The sequence below is a fragment of the Mesoplodon densirostris genome, chromosome 20, assembly GCF_025265405.1.
Source record: "Mesoplodon densirostris isolate mMesDen1 chromosome 20, mMesDen1 primary haplotype, whole genome shotgun sequence".
NCBI lineage: Eukaryota > Metazoa > Chordata > Mammalia > Artiodactyla > Ziphiidae > Mesoplodon > Mesoplodon densirostris.
Window position 1 is genome coordinate 23,148,141 of NC_082680.1, and position 22,836 is coordinate 23,170,976.

Genomic DNA, 22,836 nt, shown 5'->3' on the forward strand with positions numbered 1-22,836 from the left:
TTTTCTCTTCAAAATGCTCTTAAAGCAAATATTTTCTTTGCTTTCTACCATCTGAACCAGGATCGGCGGTGACGTTGCCGCGGAGTTGTTTGGGGTATCTTGTCTCCACAGCACCACTTTCAATTCCCTAAAAGCAGAAGCCTTATCTTCAACTCTGCCGCCACCCCCATCCCATTCCCAGGAGCACTTAAACCAGTCCGGGGTAAAGAATGTCTAGTGGGGGAAGGAGGTCGGGGGGTTGGGGGAGGAGACAAACAGTGAAGCAAGCAAATAATAATTAGAAGTTGTGATTGTCGCCGTGCTGGAAGGGAACAGAGTGCTGTGAGAGAGAATTCCTGGGAGTGAGAAGTGAGGGAGAAATCTACCGATGTTTGGAGTTTTAAATTATGTGTTTGTAGCAGTCACTAAGTATGAAAGCTTAAATGATACAATATTGGAAAGTTCTCGATGGCTCAGGGAAAGTGGAAATTAATCATGTCAGCTCCCAAGTATGGTAGACTTAACTGGGTCCGAATGGGTGCCAGGTGCTATAGTTTTATCTATCAACGTATAATTTCCTCTAATAGCAAACTCCTGGTAGATAAATAGAACTACTTCCATTTCACACAGGAGGAAACAGAAACAGGCAGTTCTTCCTTCTGAGGTTGGTGCGTAAACAAGCATAGTGCGCGGACGTCCCGAACGCTGAGTCTCCCTTCTTTCAGCGGCTTTGACCCTCTGAATATCATCTGTCTTGGCCTCCAGTTCGCCTGGCAGTGAGAAATATTCCCTCAGCCAACAAATATTTATTGAGCGCCTACTGTATACCAGATAGCCTACTCAGATAGCCATGGGATTCAAAAGATAAACAGGGCCCGGTCTCGTCTTCCAAAAAGGATCTCCCAGAAGAATAAAGAGAAGCAGCCAGGTAAACAAATAATTCCAGGACAGTCTGAAAAGGGCTGTAGAGGAGTCTGAACAGGGGCGGCGGGTGCGGAGACGCTGGAGAGGTTTCCGAGGGCCCGGCGTCGGAGGTGGGTTTGAAGCTGCGCTCTGAAAACGCCGGCCCGGAGCGGGCTGCCCCCGGATGTCACTCGAGTTCTCGCATCCTGTCATTTCAAGCTGCCGACTAGGAAGGGAAGAAATAGGTCTAGGCCGGTACTGAAAAGGAGGGGTAGGGATTGGGGTGCGAATCCCTCGTGAAGAGCAAGCAAACAAAAGTAGCACATCACATTTCCCGGTCCTCGCGCGGGCAGGGCCTGACTCCCCGAAGCCCCTCTCCAAGCTGCGCGCAACGCCCGGCGACCCCCAGGGACTGTGCAAGCGGTAGGACCTGACCTTCTTCCCTCCCCCCCTCCTTGGCCCTCGCCCTCCGACCTACCGCGGCGTCGGGGGCTGGGGTCCGCTGCTTCCGCCCGCCGCCCGCCGCCCCTCCCCGGCGCGCGCCATCCGGCCGCGGGGCAGCCGCCCTCGGCGCAGCCCCTCCTCCCGCGGGGGGCTTGCCGTCCCGCGTCCCGTTCCTCCCGGCTCCAGCCGGCAGCCCACGTCCAGGGAGGGCGGAGAGAGGAGGAGGAGGAGGGGAGGGAGGAGAGAGGGGAGGGAGGAAGGGAGGGAGGCAGGCGAGAGAAGGGGAGCTGCTTGGAGCCCGTACTTCCCAGAGCCAGGCAGGAGCGCGCACTCAGCGGCTCTCCGGGTCCCAGCCGCGCCCCGCTGCCCCGCACCTCCTCCTCCTCCTGCTCCTCTCCGGGTACCCCTCGCCCCCTCCCTCCAGCAGCTGCTACGCTCGGGCAGCGGCCGCCCCCGGCCCCCACTCGGCCACATCCCCAACTCTCTGGGCTCACTCCTGGGACGCGCGTCCTCGCCCCATCCTTTCTTCCTTCCTTCCCTCGCTCCCGCCCGCCTTCTCCAGGTCTCCCTCTCGGGTCCCGATTATCTCCGTTCCCTTCTCGGTCCGCCGGCGCCTCGCCCTGCCCCGTCTCTCCCTCGCACTTCCTGAGTCGCCCGCCGCCGCTGTCTCGCCGCGCCGCGGGAGCCCGAGCCCGAGCCGAGCCGCCGCGGCCCCGGCTCCAACCCCCGCAGCCCGCGGCGCCCGGGGAAGGGAAAAGTGGGCGAGCGCGCCCTCGCCCAGCCCCGCGCCCCAGCCCTGCCCGGCGAGGGAGGACCGGGAAGATGAACAACGGCAGCAAAGCCGAGAAGGAGAACACCCCGAACGAGGCTAACCTTCAGGAGGAAGAGGTACGGAGTGGCTCGGTGCGGTGGCGGGTACGACCTGGGACGGCGGCCGTGGGCTTTCTGCAAAGTGCGGGCGGTCGGCCGGCGGGGCGCGGGTCCCGGGGCGCCGGGCTGCGTCGGGGAGGGAGCGCCGCGGTCGAGGGTTTGGGAATCGTCCTGGCCCCGAGACGCCGCCCCAAACTGTGGCCCCGGGAGGCTGTATCATCGGAGAGTGTGTTTTTGTGGGTTCACGAGCGTCTGCGTGCTTAAAATTGCGTAACTTTGAGGACTTTGCTGAGACCTTTGTAAGTATAATGCTCAGCTTTGTTTGCCCTGGATTTTAAAAGCGGAATCGAGAGCTGACTCCTGGGTGACCTCAGATGATTGGGACCGGTAGGGTCAGCACTTAGCTCTGCGTCTGGGGCTGGATGTTGTGGGGTGTGTTTGTGTGGCTTAAGGAAGAAAATCGGGTAGTTTCTCGTTAAAAGACACCTTCGGTTCCCTGCCCCCTCCCTTTCAATGTGAAAAGTTCTTGGTGAAATATCTTCCCAGCTGAGGCATTTTGGATTAATAGATAACTCTTCAGCCGCATTCTTCTCTGATGAGTCAAAGACCCCGAACCTGGATGATTAGGTTTTGTAAGTTTAGGGGCTTTGCGGTTGTGGGGAGCAGAAGTTGAATACAAGAGTTTCAAACTTTGCAATTCACCAAGTGAAGATCCAGGCTATTTTAGTAGGACTTTGATGTCTGAGCGTCAATTTCATGTGGTGCGTCCGTAACAACCGTAAATATGTTAACGGCTGCAGAGCGTTCCTTTGGTGGAAACAAAATTAGATAAACGTGGGGGGAACTCCTGAACAAAAGTTTCAGAATTTTGTAGTTGGGATATTTGTTAATATCCTGTTAAATGGCTCAGTTCCTGCAGGTACATTATCTGGAGCCCAGTAAACAATACTTTACGCCTACTTTTTAAGAAGCCCACGAAACCGACTTTAAACATTCTAAAAGGAACTTTATGTTTAGATGCGAGGAAGTATGCAGTCTTGTTAAAAGCGTTCTTACAGGTATTGCATGCTGATGTGAGGTTAACCGAAAGGTAAACTGATTCTGAAGCGATTAGGATGTTGAGATTATTATGGAGATACTGTGTTGTGTGTAAACTAAAATTCTGATAGTGAAACCAAAGGTTGCGGAGGATTTAACCAAAACATACAAGCCCTCAGCACTTTGTGCCCTTGTAAAATAGGAACCGTTTAAATGGCGAAGACGGAGGGGAGCCCTAAGCCCATGCAAAACAATGCAAAATAAACAAGATTTTACTCTTAACGTGGTTGTAAGGTAGTGCAACCCAGGTGAATTGCTGTGAGCCCCAGGTGAGTTGCTGTGAGCCAGAAGTTTGCCTTCTCACCTGAGGGAAATTGCCTTTATTATTATCAACTTATTTTAGAAAGGTTGCTTACATGCTGGTTTTTTAACTGCAAGTGGAGTACTACTGACATTCCTTCTTTTTCAAAGAGATGGAGCCTTGAATTGCATGTTTCTTCGCTTTTTTCTTGAAACTTACCTGCTGCTTTGCAATTTGTTTTCCCTACCACTGAAATAAAATTTTAAAAATAAGTTTGCTTTTTAAAGGAGTTGCTGTATTTTAACTAATTCAGCTAACATACCAAGATAATAATAGCTTCAGAAACCTTCCTGTGTCACTTAGATTGGCGATCTGTTGACTTCTAAGGGTAAGAATATATTACATGAGACCGTCTTTCTCTCTTCACTTGATTGAGAACTTGGAAAGTTAATCAGGTTAAACCAAAGATTTTTTTGGTTTGAGTGACCCCAAACCATAACCTACTTGACAAAATTAGGTAGAGAAAAGTCACATTTTTCTGCTTGACCCATACAGCTTAACTGCCGACAGCACTGGCGTGTTGTCTGTCCTGATCGTGGGCGTCTTAATGTGTGAGGCTTGGGTACTAGTATAATAGAATCAGATGATCCCAGTAACAATCACTGCCTCTTAACCAGTGGGAATGGCATGTGGCTCTAGAAAGTATCAGTTTTAGCAAGATAATTGTTATTTTAAAAATAAGGGGACATTTAAAAAGATTTCAGAACCCAAGTTGTGTAAGAGGTGGAGCAGACAAAATAGACACACCATGAAGAGAGAAGTTTTATAATGTTAAAAATTCAGGAAAAGAAAGTAAGTTGGCCTGAATGATCTAGGTAATTTTGCCCTAATTCCCTGTTTGGGGTTTATACTTTGTTTTTGAAAAACTCCTAACCTCTTTTTCCTAACCCTGAAAGCCACAAGTAAAATAAATATGGTATTTGGTGAGTCCCATTAATGTGCTCAGCAATATACAAAACCACCGCCCTGGACCCTTTCCCTGCCCACCCAGGGATCAGCAATTTGTTCTCAAACACAATTTAAAAGCCGTGGCCCAGGATTCCAGTAAACAGAACACACACATATACAATGTATATACACGTGATGACAACAGAGGAAAAATGTGTTTTGTTGTAGTTTCTGATAGCCATTGAGCTGATGAGGAAGAGTGAGTCCAGTCATTATTAAGAGAAAATAGTTTCATAGGGTAATTTAGACTTTATCACTTTATAAAATCCAGGGTTGTTGTTTTTTTCTACTTTTTTAAAAAAAGTGAGTTCCTTTTATTTTCCAGTACATTTCAGCCCTGATTGAGAGCTTCTAAAGCTCACTCTGAAACAGAGATGCTTGAAACACTTACTTTGGTTCCAATTGAATAGAAGGAACAGTCTAGGACTTAGGAGAATTTTTGCAGCTTTTTAGGGTTGGAAGTTTTTGAGAACTTGGGCAGGAAGTAGTCTTCTCTTCTGGGTAGTATTTAAAACTTTGAGGAAAAATAATTTTAAGATTTGGCTAGCCAACTGTAAGAATACATCTGGTTTTCTGGCTTCTAGTATTCTATACATATGTATTCCCATGCAAGTTGTCCCTGTAAAGAAAAACCAGTTGTCAAAATCTTCCTGGGATCTGAGATTTACGGGGCTTCTGTATATGTATGTATAGGGCAGTAGATAATTTCTTACATAACTTTACAATTAATAAAATAATTCCTAGAATTTGCCTCTAATTTTGGACTAGATGGTATTCTCTTAAAACACTTGGCAGTTCTCACTTGACCGACTTTACTAAAGTTAATAAATATATAAGTAACAGACATAATTATTTGTCTTATCATTTAAGTTTCGTATATTGAGACATTCTAGTAGTAGATAGAAATTATTTTTGGTCACTGAATTTTCCAAATGGAAATCAGATAAACAGTAATCTGGTATTATTTTTACTTTTATGTTATCTGTGTCATTGGGTACTTTTCAGGCTGATTACAAATCATTTCTAAAAGATGTTTTATTATGTTGAAGCACTGGTATTAGAGTAATTTCTCCTTAAAATGCTTTGAACATTCTTGTACTTAAAACTAAAACAGAAAAACTTGGCCTTGTTGGACTATTGATCAAAAAGGTGTTTGTCACATGTAGGGCAGAAATCACACAAAGTCAGGTCTTCAGAAGTTAATACAAATCTTTTACCTCGCATTCTGCCTTTTAAAGTACTTAGTAATTTTGCCCAGATATTGGGGTCATGAAGAAGTTTTTTCTCATGTAATTGTCACAGAGAAGGGGTACCATGGTAGTTTGCGGCAACAGCGGGTTTTCACTGAACCTTAAGATTAATCTACATTATGACCTGGGGAAAATACAAAAGGGTTTTGTACAGTTTAATCAAGTTTGGAGTCTGTTACTCCAAATCAGATCAAATGCAATAAACTTATATTTCAATCATAAATAGGATTTGGTGACAGTGTTTTGGATGAAAATGTGGTGACTTCATAGTAAAATGATGCTGCAAGACCACTGCCAATATGGCATGCATTTCTGAGTTATTTTTCCAGTAGTGGTTTTAAAATTTCCCTGATAAACCCTTATGCTCACTTGTCATCTATTTCTAACGGCATTTGTTTGTTGGATAAATAGATTGGATGCTCTTATTTGAGGACTGGAGCCTTTGACGTTTGTGATGGGGCGGTAAAGTGGGAATTGTTGCGCACTGTGATGGGGATATGAATGAGGCAGCTTTCGGAAGGACTTGGCACTGTATATGAAAATTTCAAGCCTTTTGATTCCGTGCTTTTATTTTTAGAAATTTACCCTAAGGAAATAATAAGCATGCACAAAGATTTATTTAAAGGGATGATGATTAGAGTTATTTATGATAGGGAAAATTCACAGAGACTCTATGCCTAACAGCGAAATTGCTAAGTAAATCAAGATGTAATTCCTCAAAGAGAATATTAGGTAGCCATTAAAAGCCACATTTTTAAAGAACGTACGTGTGTGCGTGCGGGCGTGTAAATTTTTTTTTGGTGTCTTAAAACAACAGAAATCTATTCTCTCTCAGCTTTGGAGGCTAGAAATCTGGAGTCAAGCTGTTGGTATTGCCACCCTCTGAATGCTGTAGGAGAGAATCTGACTTTCTCTTCCAGCTTCTACATTTTAATTGAGGGGTTAATTCTCATGACATAAAGTGAAAAGAGCAAAAATAAAAGTTTTATATTATGTGATGCCAATTTTAAAAAATAACCAAACATTAATAAAAAAAACTATCTGGTGGATTACAGATCATTTTTATTTACTTTCTGGTGCTTTTCTGTGTTTTCTAAATTTTCTATAATGAACATAGGAACAAAAGCAATTTTATGTCTTTTCTCTTAGATTTCAATTCAATAAATTCCCTTGAAATATCTGTAGGTGTCACAAAACCATTGGGTTGGTCACATTTCGTTTTGCTGCCAAGCCTGGCCTGGGGAATCAGGCCTCTGATCCTCACAGCCTTTCCTCATAATGTTTATCTCATTCCCTTATCTTGTCTCTTCCTAGTGATCTTCAGCTGCTCTCCTTGTTCTAACATGCTTTCTCAATCCATCCTAACACACACTGCTGGGTCCTCTGGTACCCCAGCTCCTTCAGCATTCAGTGAAGTCCAAGTATGACACTCAAGATTGCTCCTAAGGTACCTACCTCCGTACATACTCTGCACACCATTTATTTCAGCCACCCTTTCCCTCTTGGTCTAGCTTGAACTGCTTTCCAGGCAAAAGTCAAGTTTCAGCCTACATTTTGCAAGATCTCATCACCTGAATGCCCTATCCCAAAGAGAGGCTTTTTCTCAGAATTCCAGAAGATACATATATTATCTCCATTTAACTCCTGGATCATTACATTTCATTTTTGGGTTTTTTTTTTTTCCTTTAAGATCTATGCCGTCTTATCACAGTGTTTCCAATCCCCAACACCTACCCAAAGTTGGTACTCCAGCACAAGGTATGTACCACACACTTACACATATATGCACATATAATTCTTTATAATATAGAGACATGAAATATCCTTACTGGTGGGGATGGTGGTGATGACCTTGAATAGTTAAGCTGTCACAAAGCAGCCACTTCCTTAATGTGGGATTTAGAGCCGGTTATGGATGGATGGATCCTCTGGGAAATGACCTCCCCCACCTGTCACCTGCAGCCTCCATTTGTGCCCACGGGCCAGTGTGCTTGGTTCATCCGCCAGCCACCGCCAATATGGGCCTGCTCATTTCGAGGTGCAGTTGGGTTTTCACTATTAGAATTTGGTTTCTGCTGTGGGATTCACTTTGACCTTTTGGACAGGGGCTTCTGGAAGCTCTGGTTCAGTGGTGCTAGAACAGCATTCCCAAATGAGGCTGCCCTGTGTGATGGCCACTTTGGAATGTTTGTGTTCAGTTTCATTTGGCACCTTAGTGTCTGCCTTGGGGGTAGGGGAAAGGGAATGCAAATGTTCCTCTTGAACAGTGCTTGCTTTGGTCAAAGAAAAAATGTAGCAAGGAATGAAGAGAATGAACCTTAGTAATAGCTGGGGCAAAAGTGGCGGCCTGGCTCTCTGGGCTTGAGGCCAGCAGGGACCAGGTCTTTAAATTGATGCTATGTTGATAGGAGGGCGTCATGGGGGATGAGCTTATCTGTCCATGGGGATGACTTGGGTATGATTCCTTGAACTCACGTCCCTACCTTTAAGTGTACGGGGAGGTTATTGCAAACCACTTCAGTGCATTCTGTGTGTTGGAGCGAGCGGGGCGTGCTCGACTGCGGAGCTTATCAGAACAGAGTTGCCTAGTTTGTTGTCTAGTCGTCTTTGCTGAGTGCCGGAAAAAGAAAAGACTGAAATACTTGATCCTGGGAAATTTTCAGACATCTTTTTAGCTGTTCACTCAGGTAAGAATTGTTAATTGCTGAGTATTCTGTGTCAAGTACTGGCCAAGCACTTTATATGTATCACGTGACTCGTCCTCACAATGAACTAATGTAGGTATTACGGTGATGAGGACCCTCATTATATGGGGAGGCGACTCAGGCACTGAGAGGCTGAGTGACTGGGGCCTTCACGTTCAGATTCTGGGGGCCCCAAGATCTGGGACAAAGCTCTTACTCCAAGTTGCGCCCAGGTTTAGTGGCGATGGCCCTGTGTGAACAGGTACAGTAAAGCACTGTGTTGAATTAAGTGAGGCGCGGTAGTTTGAGTTGGGAACCAGTCAGCCACACAAGGAGAGGGTGACGGAGCTATACATCAAAGAAAGCTTTAAAAAAAGAGGTGATAGTTGAGATTTTTTTTTCCAGTTGAAGAAGGGTTGAGACAGGAGGGGAAAGATTGTCTCGTCAAAGGGACTGGCCTTCAATGAAGATAGAGGCTTAAAAGGGAAAACAAGCAGGAGAGGAAGGGAAGTCAGGATACGAGGGGGAGGGAGACCTGGGGGGGGAGGGAGACATGGGAGGGGGATGGAAGCATTGGCGGCGGGGGAGGGTTAGAGGAGCTCTCCTTCCAGGCCAGGGACCAGGAAACACTTCCTGTGATGGGAGCTGGGCTTCTGTGCAGCGGCGACTTGGCGTTCTGAGATGTTCCGTGGCAAAGGCGATGCAGTGGATTTGGAGGCTAACACGGCAGGAGTCCTGGTCTCAAAATTAGGCAGTGGCTGGCAGTGGTGACTGAGCCGGGCGGGAGAGGTGTTCAGGGGCCGCAGTAACTGTCAGATGCTCAGGAGGCAAGACTACGAGTTCCATCCGTGGAGCCTCTTGGGTTTCTCTTTTGGATGACTGGCTAAATAGTGGTTGTATTTGTAGAAGCAGAAAATACCTGGAAGGGAAAGAGGGAACTGAGAGGGTTGGGTTTGAGGTGCAGAAGAAAGGTCTTTCAGAACAATTGAAGATTATATAGCTAGCAATGGAAAAGCTGTATGATATGAGCTGAGTGCTCAGAAAATTAGAGAGGGTGTGGGACCCCTGTTCCTAGGAAACCTTGTGAGGGTAGGCAACAAAAGATGGACAATTGACTTAAAATTTGAAGCTGTGTTTAAAAAACAAGGGGGGGGGTGGGTGGAGAACTGGAAATTCTCAGGAAAAATTGAAGCAAATTTTTTAAAGCCCTCTTTTAATTTAGGAACATAAGAATGTTTTGCATATATCTGCCTAGTTATGATAGTGTTCAGGATACTTAACCATTTGAAAGCCCGATTCGGGGGAGCTTAAAAAACTCTGTGTATATATAGTGTATTTCATATACTTTTACTTTTTTTTTTTTTTGCTTTCATCAACAGTCTTTGCAAATTGTTTTCCTCTAAAATTTGCAGTTAATTCTCAGGCTTTTACAAACTTTTCTTTTCCCAACCCTGCACCTAGAAGGGACATAAAATTTGTAGATGGGTTTGGGAGGTAAAGATGGAAGACCTGGAGAGGCTTGAGTATTTTTATAAGAAAAAATTTCCCCGCGTTGCTTTGTTATTTTTTTCATTTTATGGGGGTGGGGGGAGTTAGAATGAGCCTTTGGCTAGAGCCCAAAGTCATCTCTTCCGTGGGTCATATTTTCAATTTATTCACTTCGTGCTTTCTTAAAAGTTTGCTACTTTTTCTGCTCACAGCTAAGTGTCAACTCGTGAATAAAGAAAAACGGTCCAGGAATTTAAGGAAAACAACAATTGCGTTTGTATTTCTCATAAGTTTTAACCCTGCTGCAACCATTATGATGCACATTATGTAGAATACTGGAGAAAAAAACCGGAAATGGCAGTCATAAATACTAATCACACCAGGAAGATGGTTCCAAATTCCAGGCTGTAATACAGTATTGTTACACAAATTTAAAACGCTGAGCGAATGCCAAAGCAGCCTAGCTCAATCATGTCAGCCCCTAGGATTTTGCAAAGGTACAGAGAAACCTAGGAGTCTCACAATTGAGGTACATCTCACCAACCCATGAAAAGAAGTTAGAGACTATTTCTACTTTCAGTTAGCCTTTACTTCTCGTGAGTTGATTTTTTAAAAATGACGTTCCTTTCTCTGCTCTTCCTAAATTCTTATGTCATCAGGTAGATATGCTGGCAGAAGGCCAACATTATTCTAAGAAATCCTAGCGATAAAACCATTTTTTTCCTCGAATCCCCAGGATCCTGTTTTGTGAACTTTTCTCTTACGCCCACCTATAGGATAGATAGTTTTGGCCTCATGAGAGGAGGGACAGCACAGAAAGTGTTATCTCTTTACAGAAGTAGCAGAATTTCCTTTGTGCTGGGAGGGGAAGTGCTACAGAAGTGTAATTACTTTACCCAGCATGTGCAATTCACAGCACTTAAAATGTGTGAGTTTCCAGAGCGGCACCTGTTTTTAAATACAGTATCCCTCTAAGCCGGCAGGATGTGTTTTGGGGCAGGGAAGGGACGCGCGCGCGCGCACACACACACACACACACACACACACACACACACACACACACACACCCCCCACCCCACCCACACACCCCCCCACCCACACCCCCCCACACACACACCCCTGTCCTGTGCCTGCCCTGGGATGCTGGGTGACAGGAGACTGAAAACGTTGGTAATTGCTTCTCCTCCGGGCCTGGCTTATCCTTAGAAGGAGTCCTGAAGTCCAGTCGCCGTGTTCTGATTTTGCCTTCTCTCCTCTCTACCCTTCTAAGCCTGTTTCCTTCTTTACCAAGACCTCCAAGCATTTTCCCAGCAATGAGCAAAAAAAAAAAAAAAAAAAAATGGTTAGAGCTAGTGCTGAGACCATTTTTGTTACAAAAATTTTTTTCAGTTTTACTGCATATGTGTAAGAAAATTGGAGGGAGAATTGAAGATCAGGTGCATGTCCAAATATAATCAAACTTGTAAAAGCATGTATGGATTTTTGGCATATTAATTCACTAAGCATCTACTGAGTAGTGTCTACTGTTTTAAGCATTGCACATTATTTGTTTAATTTCTATTTTATTTTGGAGTATAGTTGATTAACAGTGTTGTTTTAGTTTCAGGTGTACAAAGTGATTCAGTTATCCCTATACATGTATCGATTCTTTTTCAAATTCTTTTCCCATTTAGGTTATTACAGAGTATTGAGCAGAGTTCCCTGCATTATACAGTAGGTCCTTGTTGGTTATATGTTTTAAATATAGCACATTTTACATTAAGCACTGCACTTTAACAAACCCAATGAAGTGTTCTCATCCCATGTTGAGGGATAAGGAAATTGAGGCTCTGAGAGATGAATTTATCTGAGGTTTTATTTGCAACTAGTGGTAGAGGCATAAACTCTCTCCAGCAGTGTGCAAGGTTCACGTGATCTGGGCCCTGCTGGTCTTCCTGACCTCATCCACCAAGAATCACAGCTTCCTTCATTATGCTTCAGCTGCTTGGATCTTACTTAGGTATCTCTAGCTTGCCAAACTGCGATCCTGCCTCAGGGCCTTTGTGTGTGCTCTTCTGTCTGCCTGGGAAACTGTACACCCAGATGTTCCTATGGCAGCCTCGTCCTTGGCATTCATTCAGATGTCAGTTCAGATATCACCCAGGGAGACCTTTGACCTCCAAGTTCAAAGTATCCCCACAGTCCCAACCACTGTCCCATCCCTCTTATTTCCCAGAGAGTACTTTTTACTCACTGACTTTACCTTGAGTACTTGTCTTGCACTCCTAGAACGTGACTCCTGTCTTGTTTCAGGCTGTAACTCCAATGCCTAGAACAATGCCTAGAACTGCCCAACGTTTGTTAGTTATTAAATGACTGGAATACAAACCAACCTGTCAAATTCTGAGGCCTGTACAATACACCACATGGTCCTAAGTCTTTTCCAGCAGCTTTTAGATTACATTTTAATGCTGCCTTCAAGATGAGCATTTCTGGATCCCCATCCCCCTGTACTTCAGAAAGTACAATTACCGCCTGCTGTTAAGCCAGAAATTTTGGATGGTAAGTGATTGATCCCATGGAGATGGGGGCTGGGGAGGGAAAAACAGGTTTTCATACGTAAAGGAATCCTTTCCTTTGTCCAGTTAGAATGGAAACCAAGTACGTATTTCCACAGAAGCAAGAGTGAAATGTGGGCCGCCCATGGAGTGACAAGTAAAAGTAGGGCAAGATGACTTTGATTACTGTTTTGCAGATGTGCCGTTGGGTTGCAAAGAGTTAATGTTAATAACCCAGGTGGAATTGATTTGGAGATAGACTTAGCACTCTCAGCCCTTTGAGTTAGTCTAGCCTCCAGCTCAATGTGCTCTCCTTCCTCTGCCTACAAAGTAGAAAAGGCACGCAGCTTAGGATAAGGCGGGCTTTAGCTAGCCGAATCCAGCCTGTAAGCACCTGTGTGGTAGCTACCAGGCAGCGGCTGACCTGAGCCCTGTGAACCCTTAGGCCGGCACCTCACAGCCACAGATTATACCCACTGGTCAGCCTCACAGACTCAGGAGCTGTGTTTCCTCACTTTGTAAAGCACAACAGGTGATGTGTCAGGATGTAGACATCTAAGTCATCCTTACTTTGGTCATCAGACTGCCTGTTAATTGAGCTCCCTGAGGCACTCATGAAAGTGCAGGCCATTGGAATATCCTCATTTATGGCATTTATGTCATAATACTTGACCTTGAGCAAACTTTTAAAACTTTACCATCATCCACTGTCTGATAGTCTTATAACCAACCAGTGTGGTATATAAATCCTTGTATTAGTCGGTTCTTGACCAAATCATCAGTACTCTTTTTAAAATTACTACACCCTTTTTTGTTTCCTAAGGGACGTAGGACAAGTCATTTAAGTGTCCCTTTCCCGAACTAAAACATAGGGGTGGACAGACAACACCTGCTATGGGTTAAGAGAACTGTAACTCCTCTGCCGTTTTTCTGCTTCATCCCACTTTTCCTCTCCCCTGTGCTGGCACGCCAGCCCAGATACATCGGGGTGGAGGGGGATAGGCTGTTTGCAGGGAATGCTTTTAAGCCTGAGATTGTTTTGTTTTTGTTTTCTACTGAGAAAATCCGTGCCCCTCCTGGAGAAATGGGTGGGAGTTTCTGGGTGTGAGCTAACGACAGGAAATGACCCTCTCTAAACAAAAGGACTCTTTAAGGCCCATCCTGAGTCTTTGTGTTTTGAGGAGGGGTTATACAGAAAACCAGAGCTAGGAAATTAATCTCTGCTTTAGCCATGCTAAGGGAGGGAAGGGAGAAAGGAGAAAATTCCTTCCCTGATCACCCTCCCAAATGTCTAAAGTGCCAGGCAGTACCCACTGTGAGTGCCTGAGAGGTTTAAAGTAAGGTGGGACACACTTTTTGGGACAGTATGGCTTCATAACCCCAACACGCAAAAAGGAACCAAGTTGGGCAGAATTTTACCCTCTGTGACCTTCAGCTTTAACCTTGGCTTTCAGCTACTGCTTGAAAAACCCATCACCAGCAGGATGTAGAAATACAGAACGGGGAAAGGAGAAGAAAGGGATATTTTTGTATGATCTATTAGTTGGGGTGCTGTGATTTGCTAATGAAGACCCTATAAATAAATCAAAGATTTGAATACTGAGTTAACTACTGTCTTCATTTTTTCTAAATCTTAACTGATAAGAGCCAGTGACTTCTGCCGGTTGACTAACAGAAGGCATTTGTAATCGTTTCTGTGTTAGATAGCAGGCCCATGTGAAGAAATGTCGGGCCTTGCCCCTGCTTTGGAATGCTCTTTCTCTTCACTCTAAAGTGACCATTCATTATATCAGTATTTATACAGCAGGATCCTGAATTTATATTGCTAGGAAAGTAGCTCTGTCTTATCAAAATTATTTTGCCTTTACAGATTCTTGCTGACTTGCAGCAATGAACTTCTTCCAGGCACACCTTTTTTTCTTTTTCTTTTTTTTTAGGAATATAAATCTTCCCACTAATAATTAGAAACACACATTTTTGTTGAAAGTGGTTTTGTGGCTTACTTCATTTTCAGAAAACGACAAACATCTCAAAGAAATATTGTTAGCCTCCTATTTTAGGCTTTATATTGTAACTATATTTTTAGAAAGGCCTGCTGATGTGTTTGGTGGATACAGTGTGGTGTGTTGGGGGTAGAGAGGTGGATTACATCACAGGCACCAGACACTTAACAGAATTGCAGAGATAAGATTAAAGCGGATGCTCAGATCCCAGTATGAAAGTGTTTTATTTGTATATTACATGTGTTGAAAGACTCTGTATCTTAAATAGGAATCGAGGAGTGTAGAATTGCTGTAAAGGTTTACAGGGAAAAATTGTTAAATTCCAGTGTCTCATGTGTTGGTAGGTTTTCTCATTTTCCTAAAAAGTAAATTTGAGAGAAAGATTAATGTTGTAGTGTTAGTAATTTACAGATTTGAAAATATACATTGACTTACATCCATTTGGAGGCTTATATGGTATACATCTGGCATTTGTTTTTCATTTGTAAAAGATCAGTTATTTTTCGGTTATTATCTGTGTAACGTCACATATTTTTACAAAGAAAAGATTAAAATACCAGTGATGATCTGCTCTCTACATTTAAGCACTTATAACTATAATGTCTGGCGGTAGAATTCTTTGCATTGAGAACCGTTTCTGCATCAGCTTTGGTGACTAGGACCAAATATTCCCAACGTGCATGCTTTACGTAGGTTACTTTGTGGTTTAGATGGATTTGGGAATGAAGTGTGTCTGATTGTATTGGGTGGAGGAACAGCTTCTTCTGTAGCTCTTTCCATTCGTGCAACTACTGGTAAACCTTGAATCAAAGTGAGAATTTCCTGATCAGGAATGTTCTTGGATGATCAAAGGGAAGAGTCTTGCCCTTTGCAAGACTAGCATCTGTTGCCGTTTGGTCATAGTGCACCCAGCCTGCTGACTCTGTATCTTAAAAACAAAAACAAAAGCCAGTAGGGAGGGAGCAAAGACTCAAAAATACCTGTGGGGCTTTGGACTATGCTGAGTTCCTGATTTGGGCAGATGATCATTTGAGAAGTTTTAACCATTCAGCTGTCCCTTCCTCCGCCTTCCCAAAGCCCCCCATTTTTAATTAACAATTAATCAACATGAAAATTGCTCTTATTACTATTATTATAAATCATGGGTCATGATTATACAGAAAAATCCTTTTGGTATGAGCTTATTCTGAACTCCACGAAACAGTGTTGTGTTTCCTTATTCACTAATGAAGTCTGCCCAGGAAAGCTTGGGTGCTGCTCAGAGCAGGAGACCCAGGCACAGAAATCCAGCAATGTGACCTCGGTCCTCCACCTCATCCCAGTGCTGTCTGAAATCTCTCCACAAAACTAATAAGCATTATATTGTCCAAAATGAAATTGCAGTCATATTCCTCGGAAAATGTACCACGAATACGTCACTGTCCTCCCCCACCCCAAATGGGTTAATTTGCAGTCATACAAATTAGGACATTTTTCATATAGGGTTGGGATAAAGAGTAAGCATGTTGTTCATAGTAAAGTCCTGAGATGATTTACCTTTATCGAAAGCTCTAGGATATTAATGCCATTTTTTGTTGTTGTGTTGGACATTTGTGGTACCCACTCCAACAGCAGTGGGCCACAGCGTAGCTTCAGTGTACAGCAGAGATTATCTTCTGGGATATTGTTGCGTATTTTAAATCGTGTTATGCACTTAACTCTGCAGTCATTTCTCCCAACACTAAAAAACTAACTCCACTGGATTTTTATTTTATCTGGTTTTTATTATTGAGACTACCAAGATGCATAAGCCACTTGTTTACCTAATTGGATGACGTTGGGTCCAAATTTCTTTTCACCTCGAAATAACATCTTTTTTTTTTATTGGCAAATAAATTCACCTATGTTATCCCCTCCTTTCCCTTCCCCCCACTCCAAAAATAAAAGTAAGCAAAAAACCCCACAAAAAACAGAAGGTATAAAATTTATTAAAATTTTAACAATTCCTTTCTGTATAGCTAATGTTAACATTTTAGTATCTATCTTATGTCCTTTTCTGTGTGTACGAGTGTAAACACACACACTCACTCCCCTCTATTTTTACAAAAATGAGATCATACCATAATAGTGTTTCCTTACATTTGATTTTCTTTTCACTTGACATTATGTTATGACTATCTTTGCATGCCAGTGGATACATTCCGCAGCCCCATCTTTAACTCTTTATACTATGCCGTAGTAAGGATTTGCCTTAACGCATTTAACCCATTCCTTATTATCGAGCCAGGAGCTTGTTTCCAGCTTTGGGATATAAATAGTGCTATACATCCTCCTAGCTAAATTGGAGTATACATCCTTAGTGATTTCCTTAGCCTAGACTCTCAGAAGTGGAATTTCTGGGTCAAAGGGCTTACATTCCCTTTTTATTTATTATTTATTTATTGATTTAATTTATTAGTTTTGGCTGCGTTGGGTCTTTGTTGCACGTGGGCTTTCTCTAGTTGGGCGAGTGGTGGCCACTCTTCGTTGCGGTGCACAGGCTTCTCATTGCGGTGGCTTCTCTTGTTGCGGAGCATGGGCTCTAGGCGCACGGGCTTCAGTAGTTGTGGCACGTGGGCTCAGTAGTTGTGGCACACGGGCTTAGTTGCTCCGCGGCATGTGGGATCTTCCCGGACCAGGGCTGGAACCCGTTTCCCCTGCATTGGCAGCCATATTCTTGACCACTGTGCCACCAGGGAACTTCCCCATATTGACTTCTTTAAACCCCCCTTCAAGACATCTAGTTATTTTGAGTATTGCTTGTAGGCACTAAAATGCTTAGATAATTTCTGGAGCTGTTACTCTCAAGTTCCTTGAACACAATGAAAAGTGTTGATTTTTGTGATCTTATGCAATAGGTCCTTGATATGTTTTGCCGACTATAAACGTAATAACTGGGTGATGAAGCCAATACTTTGGGTGTTCTGTGTGCACGTACAGAATTTCATTGAATCGGTTGCAACATCAAGTGAACCAATAATACTGCTGCTTAAACTCTATTGTAAGATGCATCCCCATCTCAGAGACGTTACTTGTTGGAAACGTGTGTCAGAACCTTGTAGCTCTAGTTTTCTGGTCACATGGTTAGTTTGCTCTTGAGGTGGGGATAGAGACACTCAGAGAGACGTTGGTCAATTTGACATAAGTTTTGGTGGACAGCTAGCCAGTTACATTCCTGGAAGGAAATTTTATAGACACAGTTAAAACCAGTAATGCCTTTCATTAGGTGTGGACCCTGCTGTGGTCCTTTTCCTCCCCTCTAAATTGAGAAGGGGGCCTGGACTCCAGTGTAGAAGCTGGCACGAGTATTCCTCAGTCTGAACAAGGTACCATTAGGACTTTCTCATCCACCCTAGAGGGGCTGTTTTCACTGTGATCAATGCCCACAACCTCCCAAGAGCCACACACAGCTCAGGAGTGGGGCTCAGGTCTCCCCATGTGGACCGGGCAATCACCATTAACCCCAGCCCACAAGACCTCCTTAATTGTTACCAGAACATTCCTGCAGAGCACACGCTCTCCACAAAGTCTACATAGATGTTCTTAGAGTGAGACTCTAGGAAATGAGCAGGTGTATTGGAGACCTCAGTCTTGACTCATCCTGACTGTCCCATATGAATGGAAGTTGCATCTCATTTAGCATTTACTCCAAGTATTTCAGGGTAAATTCCCACTAAGGTTATGAAATACTGAATTTCTGTGCACGCAGCACCTTTCTCCAAGGAACTGGAAGCTCTTTTGCAAATAAAAACATGCCTTTTCCTTGAGTCCTTGATTGTGGTTGACAGATGGGGAAGGAGTTGGTGGAGAGAACGTTGATTGGTGGTGAAGAGGTACAACTCGCTGGGGTGCCCTCACTGGTCCTTGTTGTCTTGGCCATTTAGGTGGGATGTGGAAGTGCTTACAGAGAAGCAGTTTTCCTGCCTACTTGGAAAGGCTCTGTCAACACAGAAAGCAATGGGAAAATACTATGAGTTCCTATGTAAATTGACACTATTGTGTAATATAGACAGAGGGCTTAGGAATTCAAAGAGATCTGTGTGGATGAGAGGGAAACAGGCTTTTTAGAAAGTGGAAGAAAGAGATGGGTTTTAATGAACTGGGCAGATTTAAATAGGTAGAGAGAGATGTGCGCTGCGATAGCAGAGTTTCACCACCTTAAAGGTTTTGGGAGTAGAAATGAATGTGGCATATTTCTGTGGCAAAGAGGAGCCTTATCTGGCTGTTAATTTTGAATGAGTGAATGAGTAATGATAAAGATTGGAGGATATTTTAAAGAATTTTTATCAGTTGTCCTTGGTCCTTGGTTCCCCAACCAGGCCTGTTCCATAGGTGACAGAGGTACCACCTGCAGAACGCAATGCCGGTATGCTAAGCGTTTTTCTTCTTCTTCTTCTTCTTTTTTTTTTAAACTAGGCTTGCAGAGCCACACTCGCCAATCAGGTTAGCATACTGGAAAAATAAAACATTCTCCTCTTTGATTCTTCCCCTCAACTTCCTGGATGGAGCCCTTTACTCCTTGACTGCATTTGTTTCTTTTCGTCTTCATTCTGCAGTAGCCTGGCTGTTGATCAGTCACGGTGGCTCTCAGCCTTAGAAACAGAATATGTAATTCCCAGGTGATGTAGGCATTCCAGAATTATTCAACTCCTAATGTATTAGGCCCTAGTGATACAATGGGCAGCAAGCAGACCTTGTCCTTGACCTTCCTGGAACTTGCAGTGTAGTGGGGGAGTGTATATTAAATAAAAGCACCTGTAAATATAAAATTATAAAGTGTGATAAGTGCTGTGAGGGAAAAGCATAGTTGATGGGTAAACGAGGGGGCCTTGTTTAGTTTGTTACGGGCATCGTTCACATCATTTCGTGTATGTTAACTCTTTTAGTCCTCTTAACACTATATCAGGTGGGTACCAACCATCATTATTTGTAATGCACAGGTGAGGAGGTGAGAGGTGAATAGGTCACAGCTCTAGGTCACAGCTGATGAACTGCAAAGTCTGGATTTGACCTGCACAGTTAGTTCAAAATCTGTTGTCTTACGCTAAACGTCACTGTCAGTCTGGAGTACACTTTCTTTCGAAAAATTTGTACCAAGGAGATCAAGCGATCTTTGGGGCCTAGTACCCCTTAGGATCCTGCCTTCGTAGAGAAATTTGAGATATGGTACCTGCCTAAGTCCTGGGTGGTGAGTAATGTGGCAACTTCTTTTCAAGGATGTAAGTCACCCAGTTACATATAGCATCTCTCGTTTCAGAAAATCTGGGTGGCCTGTGACGACCTGCCACAGTCTAATCTGTCCCACCTTCACCATCTTACCTGTCTGGACTCTAAATTTAGACCCTCAGAGCCTCAAACTGGCTTTCTCTCACTCTTGGTCCATTCACACAAAGGGCAGATGAGGTACCTCTTCCAAAGGTGTTACTCCCCATAAATCAGCTAGCACCTGAAAACAGTTGGACGCTCCTTGGTCAAAGGATCTGACGTCTAGGAAAGTCCTCTGAAAACTGGAGAGCACTGTCCACCACCATGTTTTGGTTGTAGTTAGTGGGTAAGATGCAGATTTCGGTAGCTGACATTTAAAGCTGCCTGTGATCAGGCTCTTCCCTGCATTTCCAGACTTGGTGGTCTGCTGTCTGCGCGTGTGCACTATCTCTCCTTTAACTCCATCCCAGTGTCTAGTCGGGGGGTGGTGGTGTCCTGTTCTTTCTTTTTTAATAACTTTATGGAGGTATAATTCACAAAACTTAAAATTCACCCTTCTAAAGCATACAATTCAGTCTTCTTGGGGGCATATTTAGAGTTGTGCAAGCATCACAACTCTAATTTTAGAACACTTTTTGCTAGCCCCCTCTCTCCCCCCTAAAATAAAACCTGTGTTCGTCAACGCCTCCTCCCAGCCCTTGGCAACTATAATAATCTTCTTGTCTTCATGGATTTGCCTTTTAGGGACATTTCATCCAAATGGAATAGTACAAAATGTGGCCTTTTGTGTCTGGCTTACTTCCCTGAGCATACTGTTTTCAAGGTTCATCCATGTTGTAGCATGAATTGGTGCTTTGTTCCTTTTTATGGCTGAATAATATTCCCATTGTATGCATATACTGTGTTTTGTTTATCTGTTCATCAGTTGTTGAACATTTGAGTTGTTGCCACTTTTTGGGCACCCTGATCTTACAAAAGTGATTCCACCTCCAGGTTCCTGACCTGCTTGTGCCTAGAATGTCTTCTTTCATCCTCACCATGCATTTACATGTTTCCCCAAGGCTTACCCTCTGGGCTTTCCTAGTATTAGCCTAAGTGGCTTCCCCCTCATAGAACTATTAAATCAGTCTCTGACTTAGCACACGGAATATGCTACCTAGTATTTTTAATTCTGTCCGTTCATGCATATCCACACGTTTGTATTTGGACCTCGAGCTCCTTTGCTTGTTAGTTTTAAAGACAATTCATTCAACAAATGTAGAGTTTAGGGTGAATCAATGAACAAGGCTAAGAGCCTTGGCCTTTGTGGAGACTTAAGATTCTAGCAGACCTTATATTTTAGGTGACTTTTAAACACATATATATAATTTACTGCTATTTTATATTTTCACCTGGCTACAAGCTGTCATACAGTGTAGATTCTCAGTAAACATTATTTGAAACTTATTGCACTGAACTTTTCTTAACTTTTAAAACCAGAATGAGGCCACTTAATCCTCTCCAAAGGTATAGGTTGCTGTCTTATTTCTTACTGGCACTGTAATCACAGTGGCCGAGTTTATTCCTGAAGGTGAAAGGATGTGTGTGAAGTGTCCCCTTGGAGACTAGAAACCAACTTGGAGAGAACAAGTCTCCTCACATCCTCCTGTGTGCCATGTCTTCCCTCCAGACCCTCGCCTGCGTCTTGCTCCTTTCCTAGGCTGTTCAAGTTGGAGTCTTAATTATTCCAAGGACTGGAATCTGTGGGAGAAAGAGGAGGGAGGGAGGAGGCCACTCTTCACTTACTGTCAGAGTTGAGAAATTTTCCTCCCCGTTTCTGTTCATGAGTAGGAAAGCGTTTACTCAGTTTCTGACAAAACTGAGGCATGTCACGCCCTGAACCAGGCGCCCAGGAAGGGCTGCCAGCTCCTTACCCACTTGGCCATAATTACACGTGATGTCAGGTGTCTTGCTTCCCCAGTGTCTTTTGGAAATGGTAGTAGCATGGCTTTCCCAGAGCACCATGGGTATTAACGAGTTAACATTTGTAGAGGCCTCTGGAAATGTTAAGTGCCTGGTGTTCTTCTTATCTCCTTTCTGGGCATAGTTGCCTTATAAGGCTGTCCCCTGGGCCGAGGGACTTCTGTTGGGGAGCTGGGCCAGCCTGTGAAGCTAGATGGCTGTGGCAGTCTGTGACAGTGTTCCCAGAATGGGCTCAGATTTCTTATTTTAATGCTGGTGATACCACTTTTTTTTTTTTTTTTTTTTTTTTTGCGCTAATTGTTAGTGTCAGTCTCACGAGCACTTCGCTTTCCCGCAGCTTTATTGCATCTATTTTTAGCACCCCATGTCCGTGATTCTTTCCCTGTGAAAACCAAGTATAGTAAAATCCATTTGAACAAAGTAATCCAGGCAGTTTTTAAATTTTCTTTTTTTGGAAGGGAAAGGCTACTCATCCCAAGAATTATTTTGAAGTAAATGCATTCTTTTTTTTAAGATGCTCTATTTAAAAAAGAAATAGCAGATACACCATTCCAATAGTGCTCCTTATTTTTAAATCAGTGAATGAAAATGCACAGATACTCAATCTAGATCACTACAAACGTTTGTTCATTTTTCTTTCATGAAGCAGAGACTGCTTTTCAAACAGTGGGATGGAAACATGGAAACTTACATGTTTAAGATCCGGTTTTAAAGATCTTCCCCTCTCACTCTGGCTGTCAGTGTTATAACATACCCATTTATGCTTATCAGAGCTTTTTGGAGCTGGAAGGGACCCAGGAAGTGCTTTTGTGTTCAACACACTCCCTTGAGCAGTGAGTCAGCTGAAGCCCAAGTTTGGGTCTGGAGCCCATTCCCTTTTTAAAGTAGACCGTGCTGTTCTAATTGACCCCTGTGTCTCTCTCTGGATCCCTTTATGTCAAGTAAAATAACTCCTATATTTTGAGTTTGTTAATTTATAAAGTAAAGAGGATGGTAGCTACTCTCAACCTACTCCAAGAGGGTGCTATTAAGGTGAATGGTGTAAATATGCCAAAACGTTGTTTTGGGGTCAAGAGATGGGTAGAAGGTTAGAATATTATTTCTTATATCCTTGTTGACCTCTAGAAGTATCTTGGTTAAAACCTC

At 43.5% G+C, this 22,836-nt stretch overlaps 1 protein-coding gene and 1 pseudogene across 4 annotated transcripts in view; both read left to right on the forward strand.

Annotated features, from left to right (window-relative positions):
* The first annotated feature begins 1,568 nt into the window (after window positions 1-1,568).
* The window catches only part of RBPMS (RNA binding protein, mRNA processing factor), a 187,452-nt gene continuing 166,184 nt past the window's right edge, over window positions 1,569-22,836 (forward strand). For 3 of the 4 annotated variants that reach the window (XM_060086100.1, XM_060086103.1, XM_060086102.1), the window contains exon 1: window positions 1,570-2,214. In XM_060086100.1, the coding sequence (XP_059942083.1) occupies window positions 2,149-2,214 (66 nt within the window). In that variant the 5' untranslated portion in view covers window positions 1,570-2,148. Of the gene's footprint in view, window positions 2,215-22,836 lie in introns of all 4 variants that reach the window. The other variant, XM_060086101.1, reaches the window with a different exon arrangement.
* Window positions 8,722-22,836, forward strand: part of LOC132481367 (MAD2L1-binding protein-like) — a 39,445-nt pseudogene continuing 25,330 nt past the window's right edge.